This window comes from Marmota marmota, unplaced genomic scaffold, assembly GCF_001458135.2.
Source record: "Marmota marmota marmota unplaced genomic scaffold, marMar, whole genome shotgun sequence".
NCBI lineage: Eukaryota > Metazoa > Chordata > Mammalia > Rodentia > Sciuridae > Marmota > Marmota marmota.
The window spans coordinates 4,480,236-4,505,777 of NW_026000057.1; the positions used below are offsets into that span (position 1 = coordinate 4,480,236).

General features: G+C 37.9%; 1 protein-coding gene across 3 annotated transcripts in view; it reads right to left on the minus strand.

Annotated features, from left to right (window-relative positions):
• Nucleotides 1-25,542, minus strand: part of Slc10a7 (solute carrier family 10 member 7) — a 243,177-nt gene that overhangs the window by 30,468 nt on the left and 187,167 nt on the right. For all 3 annotated transcript variants that reach the window (XM_048813482.1, XM_048813481.1, XM_015484452.2), the window contains 3 exons: nucleotides 19,528-19,611; nucleotides 8,848-9,013; nucleotides 7,845-7,896 (listed from right to left, as the gene is read on the minus strand). In XM_048813482.1, coding sequence (XP_048669439.1) covers nucleotides 7,845-7,896; nucleotides 8,848-9,013; nucleotides 19,528-19,611 — 302 coding nt within the window. The remainder of the gene's footprint in view (nucleotides 1-7,844; nucleotides 7,897-8,847; nucleotides 9,014-19,527; nucleotides 19,612-25,542) is intronic.

A 25,542-nucleotide genomic window follows, 5' to 3' on the forward strand; every position in this document is an offset into this window, starting at 1 on the left:
GTAGGAGATATCATATCCCTATTTACAGATGAGAAAACTGAGGCACAGAGAAGGCATGTCACTTTTTCAGGGCCCTGCTAGTAAGTGACAGAGCTGGAATTTAAGTCAAGTCTAGCTCATATGCCTGTGCTCTCAACTACTATGTTCTACCATCGTTATACAATCGGTTAAAAACAATTTCTACTTGTCAAAACTGGTTGACTGTTATGAGGGGCCAGTGCTATGGGTTAAATATCATAATCAAATTTCTTATGCTAGAATGTAAGGTTTAGAGAACACAAGCCAAAAAGGTTAGACGTGACTATTATCAGTATTGTAGCCTTATATTTTAGAGACTCCTCCTTCCTGGAAAGTCAGGCTTTGAATGATATAATGAGTTTATTTATTCCTCACTCCCCTACCCCTCGAATTCTGACAAAAGTCTGCTCATAGAAAGATGCTCAGAAACGGACTTTATACAGTAGTACATTTAGCCCTCTACCTGATCTTTAAGGATTTCTAATGAAAGAGTCCACATTTCCCTTAGTCTCCTCATCCCCATGTATAACTTTTGCTGGAGAAAATCTTAACTATTTAGAAAAATCTCTAAAAAATCCCACTTCCTGTTTTCTTTGTCAAATGTTTACAGGAGGGAAGAAGAGCCCTTTCCTCTCCTTCGTTCCATGTGCAGGTGTTAAGAGAATATTTAAATGGCCCTTGATCTCCTCTCCTCTGAGAACACATGCACATTTCTGTTTCCTAACTAGACTTCCTTCCAGCTCTTTCTTGACATTGACTGGAGTTTTGGGATCTCACCTCAGTTGAGGATTTCCCACAGAGGAGTACTACCTGAGGACAGTAAGACTGCTTTGTTTCCACATTTGACTCGCCTGTGCATACTGTGAACTCTCCTAACTTTTTAAACAATGTGCTACATGACTGACACATTTCCTTCCCCTTTATTCCTCATGGCAGCTCTAATGGGAAGGACCTCTGTAATTCTGTAAATGAATGGGCTGAGAGATGAAAGTAGAACGAATACTTTATATAAAAGAGGGAGAAAAGAGTGGGGTATGTGTGAGAGAGAGGGAACTGTTGTGGAAAGGGCCACCTCTAGCTTGGCAGGGAGTGGAGGATGCTGATGGAGTACACAGAGAATCCTTTAAGAGGCAGGGGGTGGTGACGCTGCAGTACAGGAGCGCAGGGGAGAGCTAGCCAACAGCAGATTCTTCAGCCTGCCTTGTGAACAGGAGTGGGGACTTGGTAAGATGGGATGAAGGGAGCCGGTGAGGAACCTGGGACAATGGAGTGACAGCATCAGAGCTGCGCTTAACAAGTAAGGCCCTAAGCAACTCAGTGAGACCCTGGCTCCAGATAAAAAAATAAAAAGGGCTGGGGACAGGGCTCAGTGATTAAGCACACCTGGGTTCAATCTCCAGCAACCCCCCCCCCAAAAAAAAAAAAAACATACAAAAGTAAGCAGCCAGCATGGCATAAGACTGAAGTTGGTGAGGCCATGCAGGAAGCAGGGAGCTAGAAGGGCCTGGATAAGAGCAGGAGATGGTGCTAAGAGACACAGAATAAGATGACAGACCTTGTCAACGTTCCCTTCCAACAGCTTGGGAGCAGCACATGCTTTGGGTGCAAGCACACCTGATTTTAAATCCAGACCATCCTTTTGCTTATATATAAAATGAGAATAATACTACCTACCTCTTAGGACCTTTGTGTAGACGAATACCAATATTTGTTAGGAATCTGACACATTAAAAGTATTTAATAACGCTGATTGATATTTCTACTTTATATTGTTTGGAAAGAGGAGAAATTAAAGAGATGTTAGAAACTTGGCACATCCAAGACTGAGATTAAGGTTTTAATGCAAGAGAGACCTTGTGGGGTTTGGGGAGAAGGCAGGGAGTGAATGTTGAGGGTGCTGGGTGTGTGGTAGTGAGAGGGACTGTGTTTTCAAGAAATCTGACAAAGAGAAGAAAAAGATCTTGGGAAATACGAACAGAAGTATACACAGAGAGAGTGAAGGTACAGTAGAGACAACTAACTGATGACTCCAAGTCCCCAAAGAGGGCCTGAGAGACAGGACTGGATTGGTAAGCTGGAGAGTGGAGTTTCCTATAGTCTCTGAGCTGAAAGCAAAAGTAGACAGAGTGGGTGAAAAGTAGAGGAAGAGTACCAGGGGAGGGAGGGAGAGGGCAGGTGCTGGGGAATGAAATTGAACAAACTAGGTTAAGTGCATGTAGGAATATGTTACAACGAAACCCACTATTATATATAATAATAATATATCAGTAATATTTTTTAAAAATATGATCAGTGTTCAGGTGGAGAATGGGAAAGCTGGGAAAACTTGTCTAGGCTTTTACTTTCTTTATAAAGTGAGAGGCATTTCACACCTCCACAGAGTGTGAGGTTACTGAGGCCTGGGACCTGAAGAAATTAGAATAGCTTGAAATAGGCAGATTGGAGCATAAGACATACAGTCAATTCACAATGAATAATAAACTTCCCTGCAAGGCCGGTGTCCACCTGTGGCTGTAGAACATGCACACAGGCAGGAAGCCTAGTCTAGGATGTTCCCCAGAATGCACTGGTGTTGGTAACACTAAGACCTTCCAGTCTTTGGCTGCCCTTATTTATAACCAATCATTACACATATTGGTTTTCTTCTGGGAGAGTCTGACAGTATACTTCTCCTTTAGTGCACTTTATTCTGATTCATATTCACTCCTGTCCAGATCACTGCACATTTCCAGTGTGTCAAAGTCTCTGGCCAAGGAGGTTCTGGTCTGACACTGGCTGCCAATCACTACAGTAGCACTTAAATGTGGCTTAAGAGATTTGCAGAGAAGATCACTTGTCCTGTTTCAGGTAAGAAGACTGAGCCTAGGTCCAGGCTGGGACATTTCTGGCTTATGGGAACTGAACACGACTCTATGGTTCTGTTGACACAAACTCCCACAGTGGGGAGGGGAGGATAAGGGCCACAGGGTAATAAAACAGATGCTCATGGTTTATACCATATTCCTCATAATAGGGCAGACTTGAACTCCAGCTATACAGTGCAGCTCCCAGAGTGGATGCTTTCATTCATAATGGTATGGCTTTTCATTCATAATGGCAATGAGTGACCACATCAGTGGACCTTACTGACTACTTCTCTAAGCACTTTGCCTCCAGTATTTCTTCCATAATATTATCTAGCCTTAGATGCTAGATAATATTATGGCCTTGCTTTTTCCAAAAGGAGAACCTGAAGCACAGAGGTTAAGCAGATTCCCTAAAGTCACAACTAGGAAGTAGGCTGGTCAAATTCTGGAGGTCAGTTTGCCTACTCAGAAAAAAAAAAAAAAAAAAAGAACAAGTTTAATGAACAAGGGCAGCTCTCTTGGTTAGTCATCTACCCTCTGCCATACTGTCACGGGTGGCTTCATGACACAGGTCATGACAATACTCAAAAAAACCAAGGGTCCTGTACAATAAATTTGGGTAGTGACGACCATAATCTATTCCAGGGATGAACATCTCTATTGTGTCTGCTCACATTCTTGAAAGGAGTCACATTACTATTTATTTTCTAACTCTACCTTATCTCTTTTTAATATTGATTTTCTTTTTATCCTGTTTTCATCATTCTTTTGATCACTTTGGCTTCCCCTGAGATGTTTATTTCCTTTTCTTCCCAACTGGTCTTTTTGTTCTCTCTTGCAAAGCTTTCAATCAGTGTTTTCCACATAATATTTATTTTGCCTTCCTTTGCAGTATCCACAAAGGAAAACATGTCAGGTTTTACTAGCAGAATCACAGAATGTGGAGCAGAAAAGGTCCTGTGGGAGAGTTCTGTCAAAACCCACTGTTTTTAGACATGGAAACGTCCATGTGAGGTGGTTCCTTTGTTAACCTCCATAACAGTGTCTTATCTTTGGTTGATTTCAGAAGACTGTCCTGAGTGTGTGGCGCAAAACAAGTTACCCGGAGCTCCAAGGCTTAGTGTCCTCATCTTCGAAATGGTAAGAAGATTTGCCTCTAATAATAAAGCCTGTTCTCCTCGCCCACCTTCTCTGGGGACTGTGGGGTAAGGCCCACTGATACTTCTGTCTGGAAATGTACTGAAAAAAATTAGAATACCTACAGAACTATTTGAATATTTGTCTTCCTCCTTTTCCTTTTCTAAGGGGTTCTTTTGTCACGATTGATTCTAGGTTTCTGTTACTCTAGTTATCAGTCTACCAAATGTTCTTATATTTTTAAAAATATTCCTAATCATCATTTTGTTTTCCTAAAATTTTTCACTTTTTTTTTTTTGACTGACAATTCCCCAAGTTGCAGAAAGCCTACATCACATGGATAGCTTGCTCATTCTCATTTCCTAACAACTGGACAGAGAAAAGAAATATGTGATATATTACAATATAGTAAAGCCAGCAAATTCACTCTTTTTTATCATTAGTTTTTGATATAATATAAAACTATTTTGATATGATAAATATCCTAGAGTAGCTGACATTTATTGAACACTTACTATATGTTAGGAATAATACTGAGGTCTTTATGTGCTTATTATTTAATTCTCCAAATGTTCCTGAGATAGGTACTACTCCTGGCTTCATTTTATACACAAGAAAACTGTAAAGTTACAAAGGCATTAAATAGGGTTGAAACCCAACTCTGGCTCTAGTTTTGGAGTTTTGAACCCTGACACTGTTCTGTAGACAGATAAATGACTCTCAAGTCTGTTTTAAATACTCACTACAATGGTATCACAGCAGTCAGTAAATCTAAGAAATGCTTACTAGGGAAGCAGAGTGTGGCAGCGAAGTTGAATTTCCTGGGCTGGGTCTCTCCTGGTTTTACACTACTAAATTTCCATCATCAGAATGCGGTAGCATGCCACACTACAGAAGACTGATTTCTGTGTTGAGATTTTTATCTTTTGATACCCAAATTGATTTTAGATTTATTGGCTTGGTAAGGATAAAATGAAAATACACCCCCCCCACACCAATCTCACCCATTTCAATGAGAAGAAAATGGAACTCAGCAAAAACCAGTGGATTCTCATTCATATCCTTGGTATCTTTCACAAACTTGTTTGTAAGGTGTATAAACTTGTAGAGTTCAGTTAAACAGTCCTTACAAATTCTCTAAAGCAAGCATTGAGTTTAAAAGTAATAAAAATAGTTTAAAGCAGTGGAAATGAGCTTGGCAAATGCTTTAGGAAATGTCAAGTTGAAATGGATTTCGGTCCTGGGTGTGCTACTTACTCTTTGATTTGGGGTAAATTATTAAGCTACTAAGATATGATTTGAGGCAAGTTACTCTAAGGATGGGTCTTCATCTACAAAAGAGCAAGAAAATGCTTAATATTACAGTCTTGCTGTCAGACTTATGTGCACAATCCCTAGGATAGTGCCTGGTATGGAGTAGGTATCCTACATTCCTCCAATAAAATTCTGAGGCACTATGGGATCTCTCAGTGAGAAAACAGAGCACAAAACCATCTTCCAAATTATGTCCCTTTAAAAAAATCCTCAATTTTTAATGGACTTTTCTGGGGGGCTACACCACCATTACTGTGGAACATGTTTACAGCTTTTCCATATTCTATGTTTTATCAAAGAATCCATGTCTGCCTGTGGGTCAAGGAGGGACAAAGCATGACAGAATTTCATGGAAGGGAGAATAAGGCAGAAAAGAAGGATCTCAGCTGGGTGCGGTGGTGCACGCCTGTCATCCCAGCAGCTTGGGAGGCTGAGGCAGGAGCATCACAAGTTCAAAGGCAGCCTCAGCAATTTAGCAGGCCCTAAGCAACTTAGTGAGACCTTGCCTCTACATAAAATATTAAAAAGGGCTGGGGATGTGCCTCAGTGGTTAGGTGTCCCTGGGGTCAATCCCTGATATAAACAAACAAACAAACAAATAAATATCGAAATGGAGGTTCTCAGGAAAGCCCAGTCTACTGCATGCTAAAAATTGTTATTTTTAACAACTGTTTAATTCAACTATTTTATTTGTGACGCTTCCCTCGTCCCCCTACTTCCTTCAGTAATCCCGGTGGTGGCTGCTCCATGCTCTATCTTTTCATGGAATTTCTATGTTACCAAAAGGATATCTGCCTCCTACATAATTGGGTAGGATGACCTGGCCTGATTATTACTTCTGCCACAAAGACCAGCGAACAGTCACAGAAAGGCAAACGCCTTTTCTAGGGTGACATAACAAGCCATTCACAAAAAGAACTTTAAAATAGTTCCTAGTCTCAGACTTACCCAATTAAGTAACATTTTCTCTGTGACTTAAGGGCTCCAGGCTTTATTCTTACTTCATAAATCACAACTCAAGCTTGCGAAAATGCTTTAAATTACTTAATCAATACGTTTTTATCGACTGTTTACAATCAGCCTAGTGCTATCTAAGTGCTGTACGAGCCAAGTGCCTAATGTGAGGCCTAAACCCACCGGTCCATGGCCCTGATACTATTTCAAGCCTCATAAACAGCCTGGGAGGCTGCCCTTGTGGTAACTCATGGCTGGCACCTGCAGTTGGGCTCAGGTCCACCTTTCCAGTGACTGTCTTTACTTCTGATCTTCCTCTATGCCTGCCACCCGATCCTGTATTGTTTTTGTGTATTCATTTATGTATTATTGTTTTTTCTCCCATGAGAACCACCTGTCTTCCCTCTGCTGAACAATTAGCCTTTCTTTATAACTCATGTCAAACTGCATCTCTCAAGAAGCCTGGCTCTACCATTCTCTTTGGAAGTGCCACCTTCTTTGAATGGACTATAGTTGGCTTACTGTACAGCTCAGAGGACACTTACTTGTCAGTATACATATTTAGTCTGAAAATTCATGCAGGATCAGAATCACCTCTTATTTATGGCATTTACTATGCTAACTTTCTCAAACTAAAGGCTTAGGTAATACCTGTTGAGTGAATAATACTAGTGGAAGAAGCTGCATTTAGGAATAAAAGATGAAATTGGACATGATGGCCAATTTGGATGTGGGGATAGCTCAAAGAAGAAAAAGAAAGAAAGCAGGGTTCTTCCAGGAAATAGCAAAGATTTTTGCTTCAACATAAAGCTTAGGGAGCATGGGCACTTTTGGCAATGAGACTGGTAATTAAACTAGATGGTCTTGTACTTAAAAAATAGACATCATTCTGTAGGCACTGACTAATAGAAGATATCTGATCAAGAGAGTGATGAGCACACTTTGAGTCAGTGGAAGTAGTATAAAAAGCATAAGAAACTTCGCACCTAGAAATGGAGCTACGAGCAAGATATGCATTGCAATAGATGAGATGAAAAGGAGACATCAAGCGCCCCCATGAGAGAAGTAGCTTTGGGAGCAGGGTCAAGACATTTACAAAATAATTATGTGAAGGATTCCAGTCTGGGTAACTCTGAGGATAGTGGTTCCACAACAGGTAAGTGAAGAAATAAGAAGAAATTTTTTGGGAAAAGGTTAATTCCATTTTGAATATCTGGAGTCTAAGGTCTTGTTAAGACAATCAGGGGAAGACATCCAACCGGTAGGGAAAACAACAGCACAGAACTCGAGAATAGCACTGGAGTGGCAGGTCTAAACTTGGAGTCATTGGCATGAAGCTGATGGCTCAGGCCAGGAAAGTGGAGAAGGCTGCCCAAACACATGATGTGGACAGATGGAACAGCGTCCAGGGCAGACCCTTTGACAAGGTCTACAACTCGAGGGTGAGAAAGGAGGAGTGAGAAACAATGGCCAGGAGACAGGAGGAAAACTAGGACAGTACAGTGGCACAGTAGCCAAATAAGAGCTTTACTCCTCCCTTAGGAGACTAACAGCAAGAGACACCAAATCACTTACCTTGTTGAAAAGATGAAAGTTAAGAGCATGAAACTCAGCTGAATAGAAACTACTGAAGACAAAGAAGAAAAAAGATTCAATATAAATTAGCAACATAAGAGCAGTATCTGTAGCACATTTACTATATGCATTTTATCTGAAAATTAAGGGAACTCAAATAGAAAAACAAGTGAAAAAACCCAAACAAATGCACACTGCTAAATTAATAGAATCATTCCAATGACTAGGACCTGTCCTTATTAACAATATCTAACAATAGACACAAGTTATGACATCCACTACTTAGGGGAAATCTAAAACCCTCTTTGATTTGTTCAATTTAGAAAAAAGCTGGTTTATACTATATGTATTATAGCAAATAACACAAATGTGGTACCATATAATATGTACTTTGAAATAACTCATCTTGATTCTTAAGAAGAACAGATTATTTGATACTATAATATTAATAACGTCTTTCATATTAGTATAAATAGAACAAAAGATTGTTTTATGAGCTGTAGAAGTTACTGGCATTTTATAGTCTATTGCTCTTTAAAATGAAATATTGTTTTGGTATATCTTATTAGCAAATAATGATGTGAATATTCGCATTTTAGCTGATGGAGGCAAATTATTATACATATAAAAATAATATTATCATATATTATAAATCCTGCTTTTAAATCACAATAAGGAATAAGATCTGTTCAAACTTATAATAAATTGAATTGGTGACAAAATGCTCAACCTAATATTAGAATTTAAAAGACATCAAGGCTTTTTCCATCTAACATCAACTATTATAAATCAGAAAATGATGCAAGGGACATAAAAAGTAAAGGAGATTAAGATTATAAGTGCATAATTGATGTCTTTCCAAAGAACAAATACAAATGATAAAGTCAACAAACAGACATAAACTAAGTATTTAATCAAATCAACACGAGAGATGAATTTAGAGAACACTGATGACTTCACATTGCTACTGCAGGACAGCCAGGGCACCCATCTTCCAACTTACTTATGAACAGTATGAGAACAAGGCTGAACTTATCCAGGTCAATGTGTGGGTTTGAGAACGTGTCACAGAATGTGGTGTAGATGATCATGAGGAGCACACTGCTGCTGATGGCACCAAAAGGAGGCTTCTTTCTTTCAAGCCAATCCTTGATGTATCTTCGGACAATCTGAAATATAGAGATCAACAGGTTGCCTCTTTTCAGAGATGTAGGGAGTTGAACTGGGTGTCACAAAATGATTCTGACAGCAGAAAGACATAAAGGAAAGGGAATAATTTGGATGATGGCCACAATGGATTTCAAAGCTTCCCTGCCACACCACACTTCTTCTGGGGAATTTAACATTTGTAGTGCAACTTCCACTGGGTGTCCATAATGAGAGTATATTTTCAACTGCATTCAAATCCATCCTTAATCATGCCAAATGCTCTTTGCTAGCTGTCACTGAGACATGCCCATTAAGCCTCCCCAAAGTTTATCTCCTCTGCCGATCCTAATGGATGTGTGTAATTATCACAGTCCCCTTTGCCTCAACAGACAATTCCAAGTGCAACTTTGGGAATCTTAAAAATCTGACATCTTCAAGAATTTCAAGACGGTAGATAATCGAAAGTGATCCATGGAACATATTAATATTTAAAATGCTAGCAATGCACCAGAAGTTTTTAATTAAATTATAACTCATGCTTGAAAAGCAAAAGTGCATGTGTTGTGGGAGTTTAAATAATTCAAACTCTGAATATCTAGAGTTTTTGTGAATCCAAAGACAAATGCCATTTGCATGCTTTTGGAATTCCAAAATTAACACTTAAAAATGAATAAACCTGTCCTAAGTTTCCTACAAAAGGATTAGTGAAATATAAAGTTATAGAACAGTCCTTTCTCATTTAAAAATCAAATCAGATTATAAAATTAGGACAGTCTGAATACTGATGATAACATTTTTTGGGACATAAAAGTGAACAACTCTACTTAAAAACCTTGCTTGGCTTTTGAAAGAAGCTAGGTTAGCCCTATCAGAAGGACGATAGTGGAGACATATTAAGTTTTGACTCACTCATTATCCTGCATAATTGAACATGAGATTTCACAACAGGCTGAGTTACTGTGGATCCATTAGCAATAATGAGGTCAGGGAACTTCTCCTGATAAGGCTGATGGGGTTTTGACATTATCTACTCTGTCACCAAAAGGGCTTAATTCACAATGGAACATATCCTTACACATACTTAAGAACAAAATAAGCTACACTTGTCCCCTCCACCTGGATTCAGTTTCATTTTCTGCAGTTTTAGGTACCCGTGGTCAACTGCTGTCTGAAAATGTTTAAGTGAAAAATTCCAGAAATAAGCAATTCATAAATTTCAAATACATTTTATTACAGTATTTGTTATAATTGTTTTATTTTATTATTTTTCAAATAAATTTTATTATAGTGTATTGTTATAATCATTTTATTTTATTATTGTTGTTGCTGATATTCTTAATGTGCCTAATTGATAAATCAAACTTTATCATAGATATATATGTATAGAAAAGAGTATACATACGTTTTGTACTCTCCACGGTTTTAGGCATCTATGGGGGGGGTCTTAGAATATATCCCCTGAAGATATGGAAGGACTACTGTACTCTCATTAGAACTTCAGAAAAATGGCTGTTGGATCTGTTTAGGACTCACTAAGTGTCCTAATAATGTGAGTAAACTGGGTGTGGTTATACACACCTGTAATGCCAGCTACTGGGGAGGCTGAGACAGGTAGGAGGACCACAAGTTTGAGGATAGCCTCAGCAACATAACGAGACCCCATCTCAAAATATAAAAGTAAAAAGGGTTGGGGATATAGCTCAGTGATAGAGAGCCCCTGGGTTCAAGCTCCAGTGGAGGGGAAAAAAGTAAAAATATAGAGAGTCTTGGCAGAAAGCAGATCAGTTGGTTCAAGGTAGAGGAACAAAACCATTCAAGGTGGGTGGGTTGGGAATGAAGGGGGAAAGAGTGTAATGCACAGAGAGCAGCTATAATTTTCTTAAAAGTGGATCTTATTATTGAAGTTATATGGGTTTGTAAATATTATGATGGGAAGGTAGAAGTGATCCCATAGTATTTCATCTGTCCATTTCTTTCTTTAAAATTAAAAATGCAGAAAATATAGAGAAAGAAGAGCAGTTCTGTTGCATAGTATGATGCACTGATGTATTAGAACATAAATTTTGGATAGCAGTGCTAGAGGTCTCATAGTTTGCTCAGCTGGCCCCTTGTTCAAATATGTCTCCATTGGTGCTTACGAGGAGGCTACCAAGGGAACTTCACTTAGAGGGTCAATTCATAATCTGCTGTGCTTGGTAGCAGAAAGTCAAACTTAACACTACTCAATTCCTTTTGGAAATAAAATAAATGGAAAATACATGGAATCACTGAAATTTATGCTGTCCTTCAATCTTATTTTAATATACACTGGTTAAATAAGCATATATTCCAGGTGCATGCCTGCAATCCCAGCTGCTCTTCGTCTGAAGGCAGAAGGATTGCAAGTTGGAGGCCAGCCTGGGCAACTCAGACTCCGTCTCAAAATAAAACAAAATAAAATAAAATGTTGAGGATGTAGTTCACTAGTAGAACACTCATGTGTGAGGCCCTGTACCAAAATAAAAGAAAACCCCCAAAACAAAAACACACACGAGTTCTCTCTGCAACAGGCCATAGAATGCATGATCCCAATTTCAAAAGTAATCCCAATATCATGGCCCCAAGAGAACAAAAAATAAATATGAATGAAGTATAACTTAAAAGCCAAAGCCATTTTAAAACCAAAACAAATATCTAATCGTGGATCAACTTTATGAGCAGCAATTTGATTTAATAAAACTTGGTAGTCTCTCTTTCTTCATTACAAAATTCTCAGAGTCTCATGGTGGAATAGAACTCTTTTGATATGACAAGAAACAGAGAATCCTCCTGGCCAAAATGTCTTTTTTAAAACATATCCCTGGGTTAATGACGGATACTTGTTCTTCATAAAGAAAATAACTGCACAGACTCACAAGTGAAACAGTAACCCTAGAGGAAACCAAATGGTCTTTCATCATTTTTAGTCTTCTTTTTATATTTATCTGTGTTTCTGAAGTAAGCCATTTTATATCTTCCAGGCTCCAATGAGTGTTTCCTTCTTTCTCTAAAATTAAACTCACAAAGCAGCTGCTGGTGCATTGTGTAGCTAGAAAAATGTTAACGGGGTTCATAAACAAGACTGGGCTGAGTAGTGTTGATGTGCCTCAGAGATGTGCTTTGGCTACAAACTCCAGGAAACCTCATCTTCTTGTAGTTTAGCAACTTACACTTTTGACACAATCGTTCTCCATTTGTCAAGAATTCATGCCATTTAAAATACTCCAAACTTCTTTGCCTTATAGGAATTTTAAATGGCGTGATAGGTACCAAGACTTTGCTGAGTAGCCTCACACAACCGGACACAGCACCTCAGCATTCTCCCTTGGGAAAAAGAACAGAGCAAGATTCGGGGACAAAGGCCTTCCAAGGAGGCGGCCAGCTGCATCTTTGCTTAGGATCTACACTGATTCATTCGTCCTCATGGCTCAGAGAAACTTAGGCATTAAAAATTAAGTGACACATCCTCATTAACTTGTTTGCTTTTCCCTGTGGAGAAAGAAAAAAAAAAAAAGAAAATCTTCCTCAGGAAGCTTTCTATTTTATTGTCTCATCTTCAGCATTTTTATTTTCTTTATTTTAAGTTAATTAGCAGGAATGGTTAAAAGAATACTTAAATTTGACTCTGTACTTCTAATAATCTGGGTTACCTAGCAATTACTATATGACTTCCAAGTTGGAAACCTTTAAAAATGACACATCTTATGTGAAGAATGTTCAGACACCAAGGTAACCGTGGGGTAGTATAGTCATCATTTTAGTTTTCTTAAATATTTTTGGTCACGGTATTTCCTTGCTTTTTCTTTCTATTCTGTCTTTACATTTATAAATTGATTTTTGAGTGAGGATATATGATAGATAATTTTTCATAGTAAGCCTGAATTTCAAAATTTATTTTTCTTCAAGATGGCTTTAGATTCTTATTTCAATTTTATCCTCTATTACACTGAATCCATATAATTTCATAAAGTCTTTTGTCTCTTTGTTAGTATCTTGTTGTCAGAGATGAAATCAAATCCAACTTATATAACACTTTTCTTTAAAGATAGGTCTTATTAAATTTATTGATTAGATTCAAATCACATTAATTTATTCTATAAAGCATAGATAATAATAAATGAGTACAATAAACACCCATTATCTACTTCACTGTTTGAAAATCCTCTCCCAGTGCTACTCTTATTTCATTCTTAGGAGAAAGATTGTGCAAATATTATCCTGCTTGTTTAGAGCTGCAAACAGAGGCATAGAGAGCCCAAACGATTTGCATAAAATGTTAAAAAGTCAGGTGGAAGAGTATGACTATGACTTCTATTTTTGGAGGAAACATTGCATAGGGGTCAAGGTATAGATTCTGGATCCAGGATGTGCCTGACCTTAAATCCTGGATCCACTCTCTATTTTGTGATCTTGGGTGAATTCCTTTACTTCCTTGTGTCTCATCTGCAGAACGGATAATGGATATAATAATAGTTGTGATGATTAAATAATTAAGTGACTATATAATGCTTTCAAAACAGGGCCTGTAGATGGTAAACAATCCCCATTCTTATTTCCTGGTTTTAGTTTGGTGATGTTTCTATCAATGTTTACCAGTATATATCCCATTTATAAAGGTACAGTTATTTTTCTCTCAAAGCTGTTCATATGAAGCAGTAGAAATAGTTCAAATCTAATATTTCATAAGTGCAAATTTTCACTAGCATTAAGAACACCAACTTCAGCTTTGGCTGAAGCTGATTTAATATGAAAGACCAACCTCAAACAGTGAAACTAATCACAGAGGGAAAGACCAGAGAATGCATGATTGATAATGTATAGATAAGCTTTATTATTATTATTTATAGGGGGAAAAGATAAGCTTTATTATTATTATTTATAGGGGGAAATGTGGACTTTATTGGGCTGCTTAGAAAACTATCCAAGGTGACAGAAAATAATGAAAAGTGGTGGAAATTCTGTATCATTAAAATTTATTCATAAATTGCTTTTACACATATTGCATAAAATAAGTATTTGTCACCAGCACTTGGATGTATTAAAAGGATTTGTTGGAAAAGGAAGAAAAATGCTTCAATGGCACAAAATTTATTTCTTTCTAGAACTGAGAGAAGCAGCAATCTCTTAACCATCGTCTATGCAAAGAATACTCATCTCATAGACTCACAGCACCTTTGGGCTGGAAAACATAAATCTGTTTATTCTACAGATTGAAAAGTGAGGCCTAGAAATCATATATGCAGCTGGGGAGTGATGAAGACCCAACTAGGCCGCATATCACACTGAAGCCAGTCCACGAAGACTTAACCCAAAGGGAGTGTTGTATACGGAAAACAAAATTCCCTCTCAGAAATATAAATCAAAAGTTGAATGATAAAGTTTTATTATTAGTTAGAGATTAAAGAAATTTATTCAGCTCATACTCAGGTCTTTTTCTTCACCTTCTAGTTCCCATTATTTGTTTAACATGTAATGACAGAATCTCATTTTAAAGGATGCATATAACAATATGGAATATTTATTTTCATCTTTTGGCACCCTCTTTGCTACAACTGAGAAACTAGCCTGGAATCTCTTTGCTCTGGACTAGTGTGTATGAGTGGTTTTGGCAAGGCCCTCAAAGATCATACTGCACAGGTAGGCAAGTCAATAAATAAAAATAGAGAGAGAGACTAGAAAGACAAGGTCCCTGTTCTCATGGATTTCACATTCTGATTGGAGAGATAAACAAAGTAAAACAACAACAAACAGGAAGAGATAATGAAGCACACTAAGCAAAAGTTTAAACTGGGTGACAGGATAGTTTCTGGTGGCAGTGGGGCAGCTCCTGGAGGAGAGGGGAGGAGGCAGGAGGAGGCAGATGTGTCATACAGAGCCAATGGCAGCTCTAAGGAAGGAATGAGGCTGGGATGTTTGAGAAAACAGAGGCTGTCAGTGATACCCAAGGGTCAAAGGGTACGTTGGAAGAGTGCAGGGCAAGTAAAAGGTGGAGGATGGGCACAATAATCTTTTCAAAGAGTAGAAATAGAAACCTTAAAAGGAAGTAGAGTAGAACTTCTGGGAGGTGTTACATGACATTTTAATTTTAAATTTGGGGTCCTGAATTTAAAAGAAAATGGGAACAATGTGTATTGCTTTCTGGGAAGCAGAGCTCTGCCGCTCTGGTAGGAACATGCACTGGGTCTTCATGAAGTTAGTAAAATAGAGAGACAGCAAGTCAACAAAGTGGAGTTTTGCCAAGAAGTGAGGCTAACAATGGACCAGGCATCTAGGCAGCTCAGTTGCATAGCTGGGTGGCAGAGCTGGGGTGGCAGAGCGGGGTTAATCAGGGTTGGGCCTTTCTGAGCAGAGGGCAAAAGATGCAGGAATTGAGAATATTAGCAAAGGAATGATCATAGTGAGAGACTATGGAATCCAAGCTGAGTAAAAAGGGAAAGTCATGAGGACGGTGGCTGATAGAGAATAAGGTCAACTGACAGGGGAAGGGGCCTTGATGAGGTTGAAGAATTAGTGAGAACCTGAGCTTACAGGGTAAAGAGTGGTACCATAGAAGTGAGTTGTTGGAATTGATCAAGATCAAAGAGGCCTGCTGTGAAGTCCTAAAGCATTTCCACATGCATTAGAAAAAGGAAATCCCTTCTCTAATATATTTCCTTCTGCCAGAAAATTCTAGTGACAGAAACACAGATTCGTGATGCCTCTAAGCAAATATATTTCTCTGAAAGGTAGCATCATATACACTATACAATCCATAGAAATGTGGGCCAACACCAATAAAGCTATGACCATAGGACAGGTGACTGAGGTGGCTCTGCCTGTCCTGGAAACCACTGCCTGCAGAGATGCTCATCCCTCCCTATGGTACTCAAGGACCTGGGGATCATTCTCCATGGAGCAGTGCTCATATCAGGATGTACCCATATATGTGGCTATGTCCTTTATATTAAAGTATCTGTGGGCCTGTGACAGCACAGTTCATTCAAAGACCAAAAGCAAGAGAGTATGCTAAAAATGTGGTCTTTCTTTTACATAAAATTTGGAACAATCTATTTTTCCATATAAACTGATAACCTAAAAAATTACATACAGTTGGCCTTTTGTATCCAAGGGTTCTGTATCTGTGGCTTCAACTAATCCTGTATTGAAATATTTGGAAAAAACCCTGACTCTGTATTGAAACTGTATAGACTTTTTTCCTGGTCATTATTCTTTAAACAAAAAAAAAGTATAATAACAATTTACATTGTATTAGGTATTATGAGTAATCTAGATATGGTTTAAATGATACAGGAGGAAGTGCATAGGTTTTATGCAAATACTGGTTCAGGAAGTGTAAGCTTAGACAAGAGATAGCAAAGGTGCCATCTTCCCCTGCAGTATGAATGGGGTTTCAGGTGCCATATGTGACAGATTTCTGAATGGGAGCATGTGACAACTGCCTGCATGTAAGGGAGAAAGGAGGCAAGAAGAGGGAGGAGGCAAGGCTGTTAGGGGTTTCTAGATGTGGTGATGAGTTGGTGATTGCTAATTCCTAAGAATACAATACACTGGGGGGCGGGGTAAGTGCAAGCATATAGGTTTCCTCATTGAAAAACACCATTAAAATACTTCACTACCAAAAAAACCAACCAACCAAACCAAAAAAAAAAAAAAACCAAAAAACCTACATATTCCACTTTTTGACTGTCTCCTGTCTCTTTTACTTTATGATTTATGGAATAATTTACTACTGGGCCCACAAAGAATGAGCAATCTAACAACCCATTCTCTATGAATATTCTTTTATTACATAAATTACATGACCCTATACATTAAAAAATTGACTAATTTAGATTTTCTTTGTCCATATGTTTCAAGCCAAGCATTTAATTATTAACAGGACTATTTCCAAGATCCACTAAGAGAAGAATTATGAGCTCCAAGTTATTAGGTGGAATTATTTTCAGAACCAAAAAAATCAGTATGGAATTAATCTAATGCATCTGTAGCTTAAACTGTGTAGAGATGAGGACAGGTAGATTCAGATATTCCTCTAGAAGGCAAAGCATGCCTCTTATTGATCATATAACTCTTTTCTTTCACTCTTTCAACACAACTTGATGGGGTGCCTATGGTCTGGGAATGTAATGGTGGACAAAGCAAATACGGTTCCTGTACGTATGAAGTTTCTAGTCCAGTGGGGGACAAACAGTTAACAAAAGATAAATAAACATTGTGAGAAGGGCCACGAAAAAAAATGAAATAAGGTGCTGCAAAGAATAACCAGGGAATCTGAGTGCAGTGGCAAACATCTGTAATTCCAGTGACTTGGGAGGATCACTAGTTCAAAGCCAGCCTTGGCAGCTTAGCAAGGCACTAAGCAACTCTATCTCAAAAAATAAAAAATATAAAAAAGGGTTGGGGGTGTGGCACAGTGGTAAAATGCCTCTGGGTTCAATCTCTGGTACTAAAAACCAATCAACTAACAAACAAAATTAAAAAAGAATAACCAGGAAAACATTTCAGATCTGAATTACAGTTAAATGAGTGTGATAAGTTGGAGTGGAAGGGTGAGCATAAAGACATTTTTTTTTTTTAAACTCATGATTTAACCCAGAGTACTTTACCACTGAGCTACACCTCCAGTTATTTTTATTTTGAGACAGTATCTTACTTAAGTTGCCTAGGGTTTCACTAAATTGCTGAGGTTGGTCTTGAATTTGTGATTCTCCTGTCTCAGCTTCCTCCAAGTTGCTGGGATTACAGGTGTGCACCACCACACCTGGCACACAAAGATATTTTAAACAGAAGGAATAGACAGGTACTGTGAAATATGTCCGAAATCCAAGGTACCCAGGAGGCTGAGACAGGAAGATCACAAGTTCAAGGACAGCCTGGGAAACTTAGTGAGACCCTGTCTCACAATAAAAATAAAAAGACTAGTAGAGTACCCCTAGGTTCAACCCTTAGTACTGCAAAACAAATAAACAAACAAAAACACCAGAAAAAATGAGTAGGAGTTGAGGAAAAGCCAGGAAAGCTAGCAATACAAAATATGGCAGAAGCTGAAGAAGAAGGCAGGGGATATAATATTTATTCAGAATCCCTATTATGTGATCAGCACTGTGGAGAAAATATTTTTTTCATGTATCACTTCAGCAAATGGTGTTTTAAATTGTCATCATTTAAGCTAAAATTAGTCCCTTAAGTATAACATTAAAAAAAAAAAAGTGCCTATGTAGTGAATTCTGTGGTGCTCTATCCAGAACAATCTCTTCAGGAATAAGGTACTTAATCCCACAGGCTCTGGGAGCAGGAAGCCTGGCTTGGATGAAGGATCTCAGTTGAGGTCCTCAGCACAGACCTCAGTGGGGTGGGAGTAAGCAGAAAGACTGGTCAGAGCAGAGTATAGAGACCAGGCGCTCTTACCTTAAGGCACTGCAACTCTAAGGGGTCACCCTAGTTCCAGAACTCACCAGGGAACCCATGTAGGCCTTGATAGAAAGATATTAACCCATCTACTTTTTTCACCCCTCAAAAAGTACTTACTCCCCAGGAAACTTCCTGCATGGAAACCTGTCTCAGTTTATTGCCCAGAGAATCTGACCAAAGAGAGCATATAAATACACACACACACACACACACACACACACTCTCTCTCTCTCTCTCTCTCTCTTTCTATATATATAATTTTACAAAATATAAATTTATTTATATATATAAATAAATATAAATAATTTTATATGCAATATTCCAAAGAGCTGCTTCCTGTTTAATATCTGCAGGCAATTTGATAATGGGAATGGTGATGAAGATGATGGCGACCTCCACAGAAACCACAGAGCACTCATCTGTGTCAGGCTCTATTCTGGGAACTTTATGTGCATGCATAGTTCATTTAATCCTCACAACAATATTTTAAGTGACAGGTACTATTAGTATAACATTTAATGAACTATGAACCTAGAGCTAGGGAGGTGAAATGACTGGCTCACGGTCGCACACCAGATGCAAGGCAGAACTGAGTCTGGAATCCAGTCACTCTAGGTCTGAGCTCTTGGTCATCCTGCGCACTGTTTCCCTCAGGCCCACTCATTTCAGTTGGACATTCAATTCTGTTCTCTATTCCTGTGGTTTCCTGTGATTTAACACCACCCGAAACCAACAAACAAAAACCTTGTTTTTAAATTTTTATGCTTATACTTAAATCGAATGCTTATTAGTAATTTGTTATAAGAAGTTAAATAGAAGAAATTCTATTAGTCCTATTAAATAAGAATCTGAAAGGAAATTCTAAGTAGTCTAAGATCCAATTTTAAGATTCATTTCAGTAGTTCTTATATTTAGCTAACTGCAAAGAAGATTAATATTAATTTAAAATTAAAAGATGAGAATATTGTGGTAGATGAAAACTTGTATTTTCATAGCTGTGTATTTTAATTTAGTTGTTTCTTCCACCTCAGTTTCCCTGATATTACAGAAGGATTTACAATCTGATCTTTTAGGGAAATAACAGGTAAAAATTGGAAGACCTTACCTGTCCAATAATGAGAGGAACCACAACAGTCATAAAAAGCTGAGAAAAAATCGATGTAAAAGGCACAGTAGAGGACGAGCCAAGCTGTAAAATTAGAAAATAGGAGTTAGAACTACTCCGAATCAATTATTAAATATTACTGTTAATTAAGTAATGTAATAAATTTCATTTCCACAAATTTCTCTCACAGACACCAAATATTTGGTAGATTTCAACAAAGTGAATTACCTCAAATTTTTAAAATTTAAAACAAAATAGACTGTTAGGTATTTTAATATATAATTTTATTAGTAGATTATGGTTGAGAAAAAATTATTTTGCCATTAATTTTTAATCCCTTCAAATTACTTATTATTAAATACATTTCTAAAAAGTATTAAATACATTTCTATGTCCATACTGTCATATACCATGACATTTCACCTACAATCAAAATGTATGTGATTTTTTATTTCATCTGTTCATAGACACATAAAAGAAACAAGCATGTCTCATTCTCTTACGATGATATCTTATTTTTGTAAATGAAAAACTTCTAACTTTCCTTGTCCTTCAAGTCGAAGACAATAAATCTCAGAGTCTTCAAAATTTATTCTCTCACAAGGTCTAGTAAATGGGAAATCCTAATGCCTAACTTACTTTACAACTTAAAATTTCAATATCTCTCTCCTAAATTTGTAAGTCTTAATATTGTTCCTAACTCCCATTTTTCCTTCTCCTTCATTTTTGGTTGTTTCTTCTCAAAATTGCAATCTCAGCTTCATAAAGATTCTACTCCCTGTAGCATAGGAGTGTCGAACTAGGTACACAGTTGCACACGCATATTAGTCTCACCATCAGGCATTGCTAAGTCTTCCTGTGAACTGCCTCATCTTTGTTAGTACTTCCTCTTGGCTCTCAGATCTCTCTGACAAACAGCAGCCTGCTTCTCTCTTTCTTGAGTCCCGGGCAGCCAGGGCCTCCCAAACCATCAATGGTGCTTTCCTTGGCCCTTGGAACTTCCTTTTTGCCCTTATCCTACAGATCCAATCTCAATTTCATATCGACCTAAGTTCAGTTAACTTAGAAATATCTTTTGGAAAATCATTTTGTGAAAGGACACTGGAGATGACTGAGGGCACAGAATGTCAGATACAGCAAATCAAATATTTAGATAAATAAAGTTAACAGCTCAGAATGAAATGATGTAAGACCAATGTTTTCACTGATTTCTGATTTTTTGCATGAATCATTTACCAAAATATTTTCTCTATATTGGTGTATTTTATAAAACTGTCACCATCCTCAGTCCCCATATACAAGACACAATGACTTAAGGCATCTTGCCCACCAGTGGCCCACGCCATTTGATATTAGCTTCAACATTGACCCTTGGCTGTCATTTTCACCCCTAAAACTGTAGCTTCAGCCCTTTCCCTCTGGAACAGATATAAAGTGAAAAATGAAGAAAGTCAAGCAGAAAAAATGAAACCGATGAAGGACAGGATTCCTGGAGTGTTGACAGCTACCTGGCTGTTAGCCATTTCTTTTTATGCCAAACTAAAATAGTAAAAGCTAACAATTATACCCTATCTTACAGCAACTATGTCTTTGAAGCACAAGGTGCTTAACAAATATATTTTCTCCATAAATATTAGCCTTACATTTGTTCCTGGAGTAAGAATTGAAATAAAGAAAAACATTTCATGACAAATCGAGGCACCACATGAATAGAAAAAATAAATCTTAATGAACCAAGTTTTCAAGTTTAACACCATCCGTCTCAATGCTCTATTCACAAGGTTTACAATGCGTGGAGAGAGGCATGGAATTTAGAGGTATGGTGTTCACATAAGAGTTGACCATTTCTACCTGGACCCTCATGACTCATCTCCTATATCTCTGGCTCCTCCTTCTACCTCAACCTAAATTTATGTTTTTAAAATTTTTAAATGAATAACATATCAAGCAATATTCCTTCTCTAAGTCCAGTGGAATAACGAAGAACTAATTTTGACTTTGGTTTTAAAACTATTATGTATTGCATTTATTTTTATTAGTGCCTTTTATTAGTTACACATAACAGTGGGGTTCATGTTGACATATTTATAAATGTACATAGCATAGTTTTCTCTACTTTGATTCTTAGTACTTCTTTTTTCGCTCCCCTCTTCCCTCTCACTTGGTCTCCTGCTTCTACTCTACAGATCTCCCTTCTGTTTTCTACACATCCCCCTTTTTTATTCTTTTTTCTCTCTAGCTTCCCTGTATGACAGAAAATATTCCACACTCAACTTTCTGAGTCTGGTTTATTTCATTTAGCAATGTTATCCAGTTCCATTCTTTCACCAACAAAATTATATAATTCCATTGTTCTTTTTTAAAAAATATTTTTAGTTGAATATGGACACAATACCTTTATTTTATTTATTTTTATGTGGTGCTTAGGATGGAACCCAGTGCCTTACACGGGCTAGGCAAGCGCTCTACCACTGAGCCACAAACCCCAGCCCCATTCATTGTTCTTTATGGCTGAGTAGAATTCTATTGTGTGTTTATATATAAATCTCTCTCTCTATATATATATATACACACACACACACCATATTTTCTTTATCCCATTAGTTTATTGATGGGCACCTAGGCTGGTCCCATAACTTGGCTATTGTGGATTGTGCTGTTATAAACATTGATGTGCTTGTACCACCACATAATATATTGATTTTAGTTCTTTTGGTAAGTACCAAGGAGTGGGAGAGCTGAGTCATATGGTGGTTCCATTCCTAGTCTTTTGAGGAATCACTACTTTCCAAATTAGTTGTACTAATCTCCAGTCCCACCAACAATGTATAAGTATACCCCTTTCTCCACATCCTCAGAAGCAGTTATGGTTATTTGTATTCTTCATGATTGTCAGTTTAACTGGGGTAAGATAAAATCTCAGTGTAGTTTGATTTGCATCTCTCTGATTGTTTTAAGCATGCTGAACATTTTTTCATATATTTGTTGGCCATTTGTATTTCTTCTTTTGAGAAATATCTCTTTAGATACTTTGCCTACTTATTAAGTCATTAGTTTTTAAACTTCTCCATCTATCACATAATAGGCTAATCATGTGCTCAGTGTTCCAAAACTTTATGCTACGAGAAGACAGTGGAACAAGGCAATGGACCGAGGAGGAGGGTGTCCAAGACCCCAAGATGCTTCTGACCTCTGACTTACTCGACTGAAAATACAGGTTGGAGCGGCCCTTCTCTGAGTCACTGTCAGATGAGAGATCAGAGTGAGCCACAGATGAAATTAACAGGGTACCCAAAGCCAGATAAGGGATGGTAGGGGTGCTGGGGAGCAAATCCCTCTGGATGAGTCCCTTAGAAGTGGCTCTGAAAGGATGGAAACCTCAGGACTGAAGTCTAATTTGGCATAAGTCCTTTCTTTTGAATTGGCCACCAGACCTGTCGCTGTGGTCAGAGTGAAGATGCAGAGGTGCCCTTGGGAAGTTTCTGATGCTGTGAAGTGCCCTGGCATCCAGAAGAAAGAAGAGTGAGCATCTGGCTCAGGGCAGCATATGAGAACATGACTAGCAAAGTACGAGACCTGATTATTTTGTATGCAGGGTTGATCTTAATGAAAGCAGAAGGAAATATGCTGCCTAGGATATTTAGTTCTTCATATTTTAATGAGGAACCAGTTGTGGCTTCTATTGTAAAGACCAGTGGGGCTTGGAAGAAGCATCAATAATTTGCAGGTAAAGTCTGCAGGTTCAGAGTCATCTTGTATTAAGCAAGAGCTCTGGGCTTTACTGAACTACCCTGGCAGATTTCAGTATGTCTCCTACCGCCAAGCCAGGCTTTAAGATACAGTGTGTTAAACAAGCAATCCGGTCACTGGCTAATTTCTTACAGGAATGTGGTACTTTAAAGCAGAGGACTCACAAGAAGGTTGGTTTCCTGGTTTTCACATCTTATGCTGAGAAGAAATGATTTATGAAAACTCAGTCTGTGGGAATTTAGGACCTTGGTATTCAATCATTTCAGTAGTGACCGTGTGCTGCCCGTTCTCAGGGGATGCTCTCAGCACTGGGATATAACAGTGGACAAAATGTAAAACCCCTCCTCTCAAGGGGCTGTTTTTCATAGAAAGTCGAGGTCTACACACATGCCTGCCCATCCCAAGTACACATGAACTACTCTCTCTGGAATGTAATTTCCCCACTTACAACTGGCAGGTTTTTAATCTTTCCAAGACTCAGTTTTTAGGAATCTTTTTAAAAAACTTCTCCCAAGATGCTGAATTGCACCTTCCTCTTTTGTGAACCACTGTCCTCTGCATTTCCATTGAACCTCTTGGCATCCTCAGTTGTTCTTGTTTACAAATGGTCTTTCCCTAGAGATGGTATTCTCCTTCAGGTCAGAACACTACTTATTCACAATTTACATCTAGGGCAGTGGTTCTCAAACTCTAGCACATCAGAAACATCCGGGGGGCTAGTTAAAACACAAACACAAATTACATTTGGAAAAATAAGAAGCCAAGGATAGCCAAAGAAATCCTTAGTGAGAAAAATGAAGCAGGAGACATCAATCACAATACCAGATCTTAAATTATATTACAGAGCTATAGTAATAAAAACAGCACAGTATTGGCAACAAATCAGACATGAAGACCAATGGAACAGAAGACACACACACATACACACACACACACAAAAAAAAAACACCTCATATAAATACACTTATTTCAAACTAGACAAAGGTGCCATAAACATCATTTGAAAATATAGCCTCTTTAGCAAATGGCGTTGGGAAAACTGGAAATCCATTTATAGTAAGAGTTTAACTCCTATCTCTCATCCTGCACAAAACTCAACTCAGAGTAGATCAAGGGCCTATGCATTAGACCAGAGTCCCTGTGCCTCTGAGAAGAAAATGTAGGCCCAGCTCTTCACTGTGTCAGCTTAGGAACTGACTTCTTCAACAAGACTTGTAAAGCACAAGAAGTAAAACCAAGAATCAATAATGGAACGGTATCAAATTAAAGAGTTTTTTTATAGCAAAGGAAAAAATTAAGAGTGTGAAGAGAGAGCCTAAAGAATGGGAGAAATCTTTGCCACCTGCACCTCAGATAGAGCATCAATCTACAGGATATTCAAAAAACTTAAAAAAAAAAATTAACATCCAAACAAATACCCCAGTCAATAAATGGGCAAAGGAACTGAACAGATACTTCACAGAAGAAGAAACACAAATGGTCAACAAATATATGAAAAAATGTTCAACATCTCTAGCAATTGCAGAATGAAAATTATCAAGGATGCAAGTAACAACAAATGTTGGCAAAGATATAGGGGAAAAGGTTCACTCATACACTGCTGGTGGGACTGAAAATTGGTGTAAACACTCTGGAAAGCAGTATGGAGATTCCTTAAAAAACTTGGAATGGAACCACCATTTGACCCAGGTATCCCACTCCTTAGCTACACTCAAAGGACTTAAAATCAGTACACTACAGAACTCAGCCACACTGATGTTTATAGCAGCTTAATTCACAATGGATAAAGAAAATGTGAGATATATACACAATGGAATAGTACTCAGCCATATAGAAGAATGACTTCATGACTTTTGTTGATAAATGGATGGATCTGGAGATTATCATGCTAAGTGAAATAAGCCAATCCCCAAAGACCAAAGACCAAATGTTCTCTCTAGTATATAACTTCAAACACACAAAAAGGATGGGAAGGGGGAAGAATAAAAGTTCAGTGAATTAGAGAAAGGGAAATGAAGGGAAGGAAGTGGGGATAGAAAAAGGAAAGACAGTTGAATGAATCTGATGTAACTTTCCTGTGTTCATATATGAATGCACCAAAGTGAAACTCCACATCTTATACAGCCACAAAAATAGGATCCTAAATAGAATAAGTTATACTCCGTGTATGTATAATATGTCAAAATATACTCTACTGCCAGGTATATCTAAAAAGAAGGTATAACTAACACACACACACACACACACACACACACATAGCCTGGC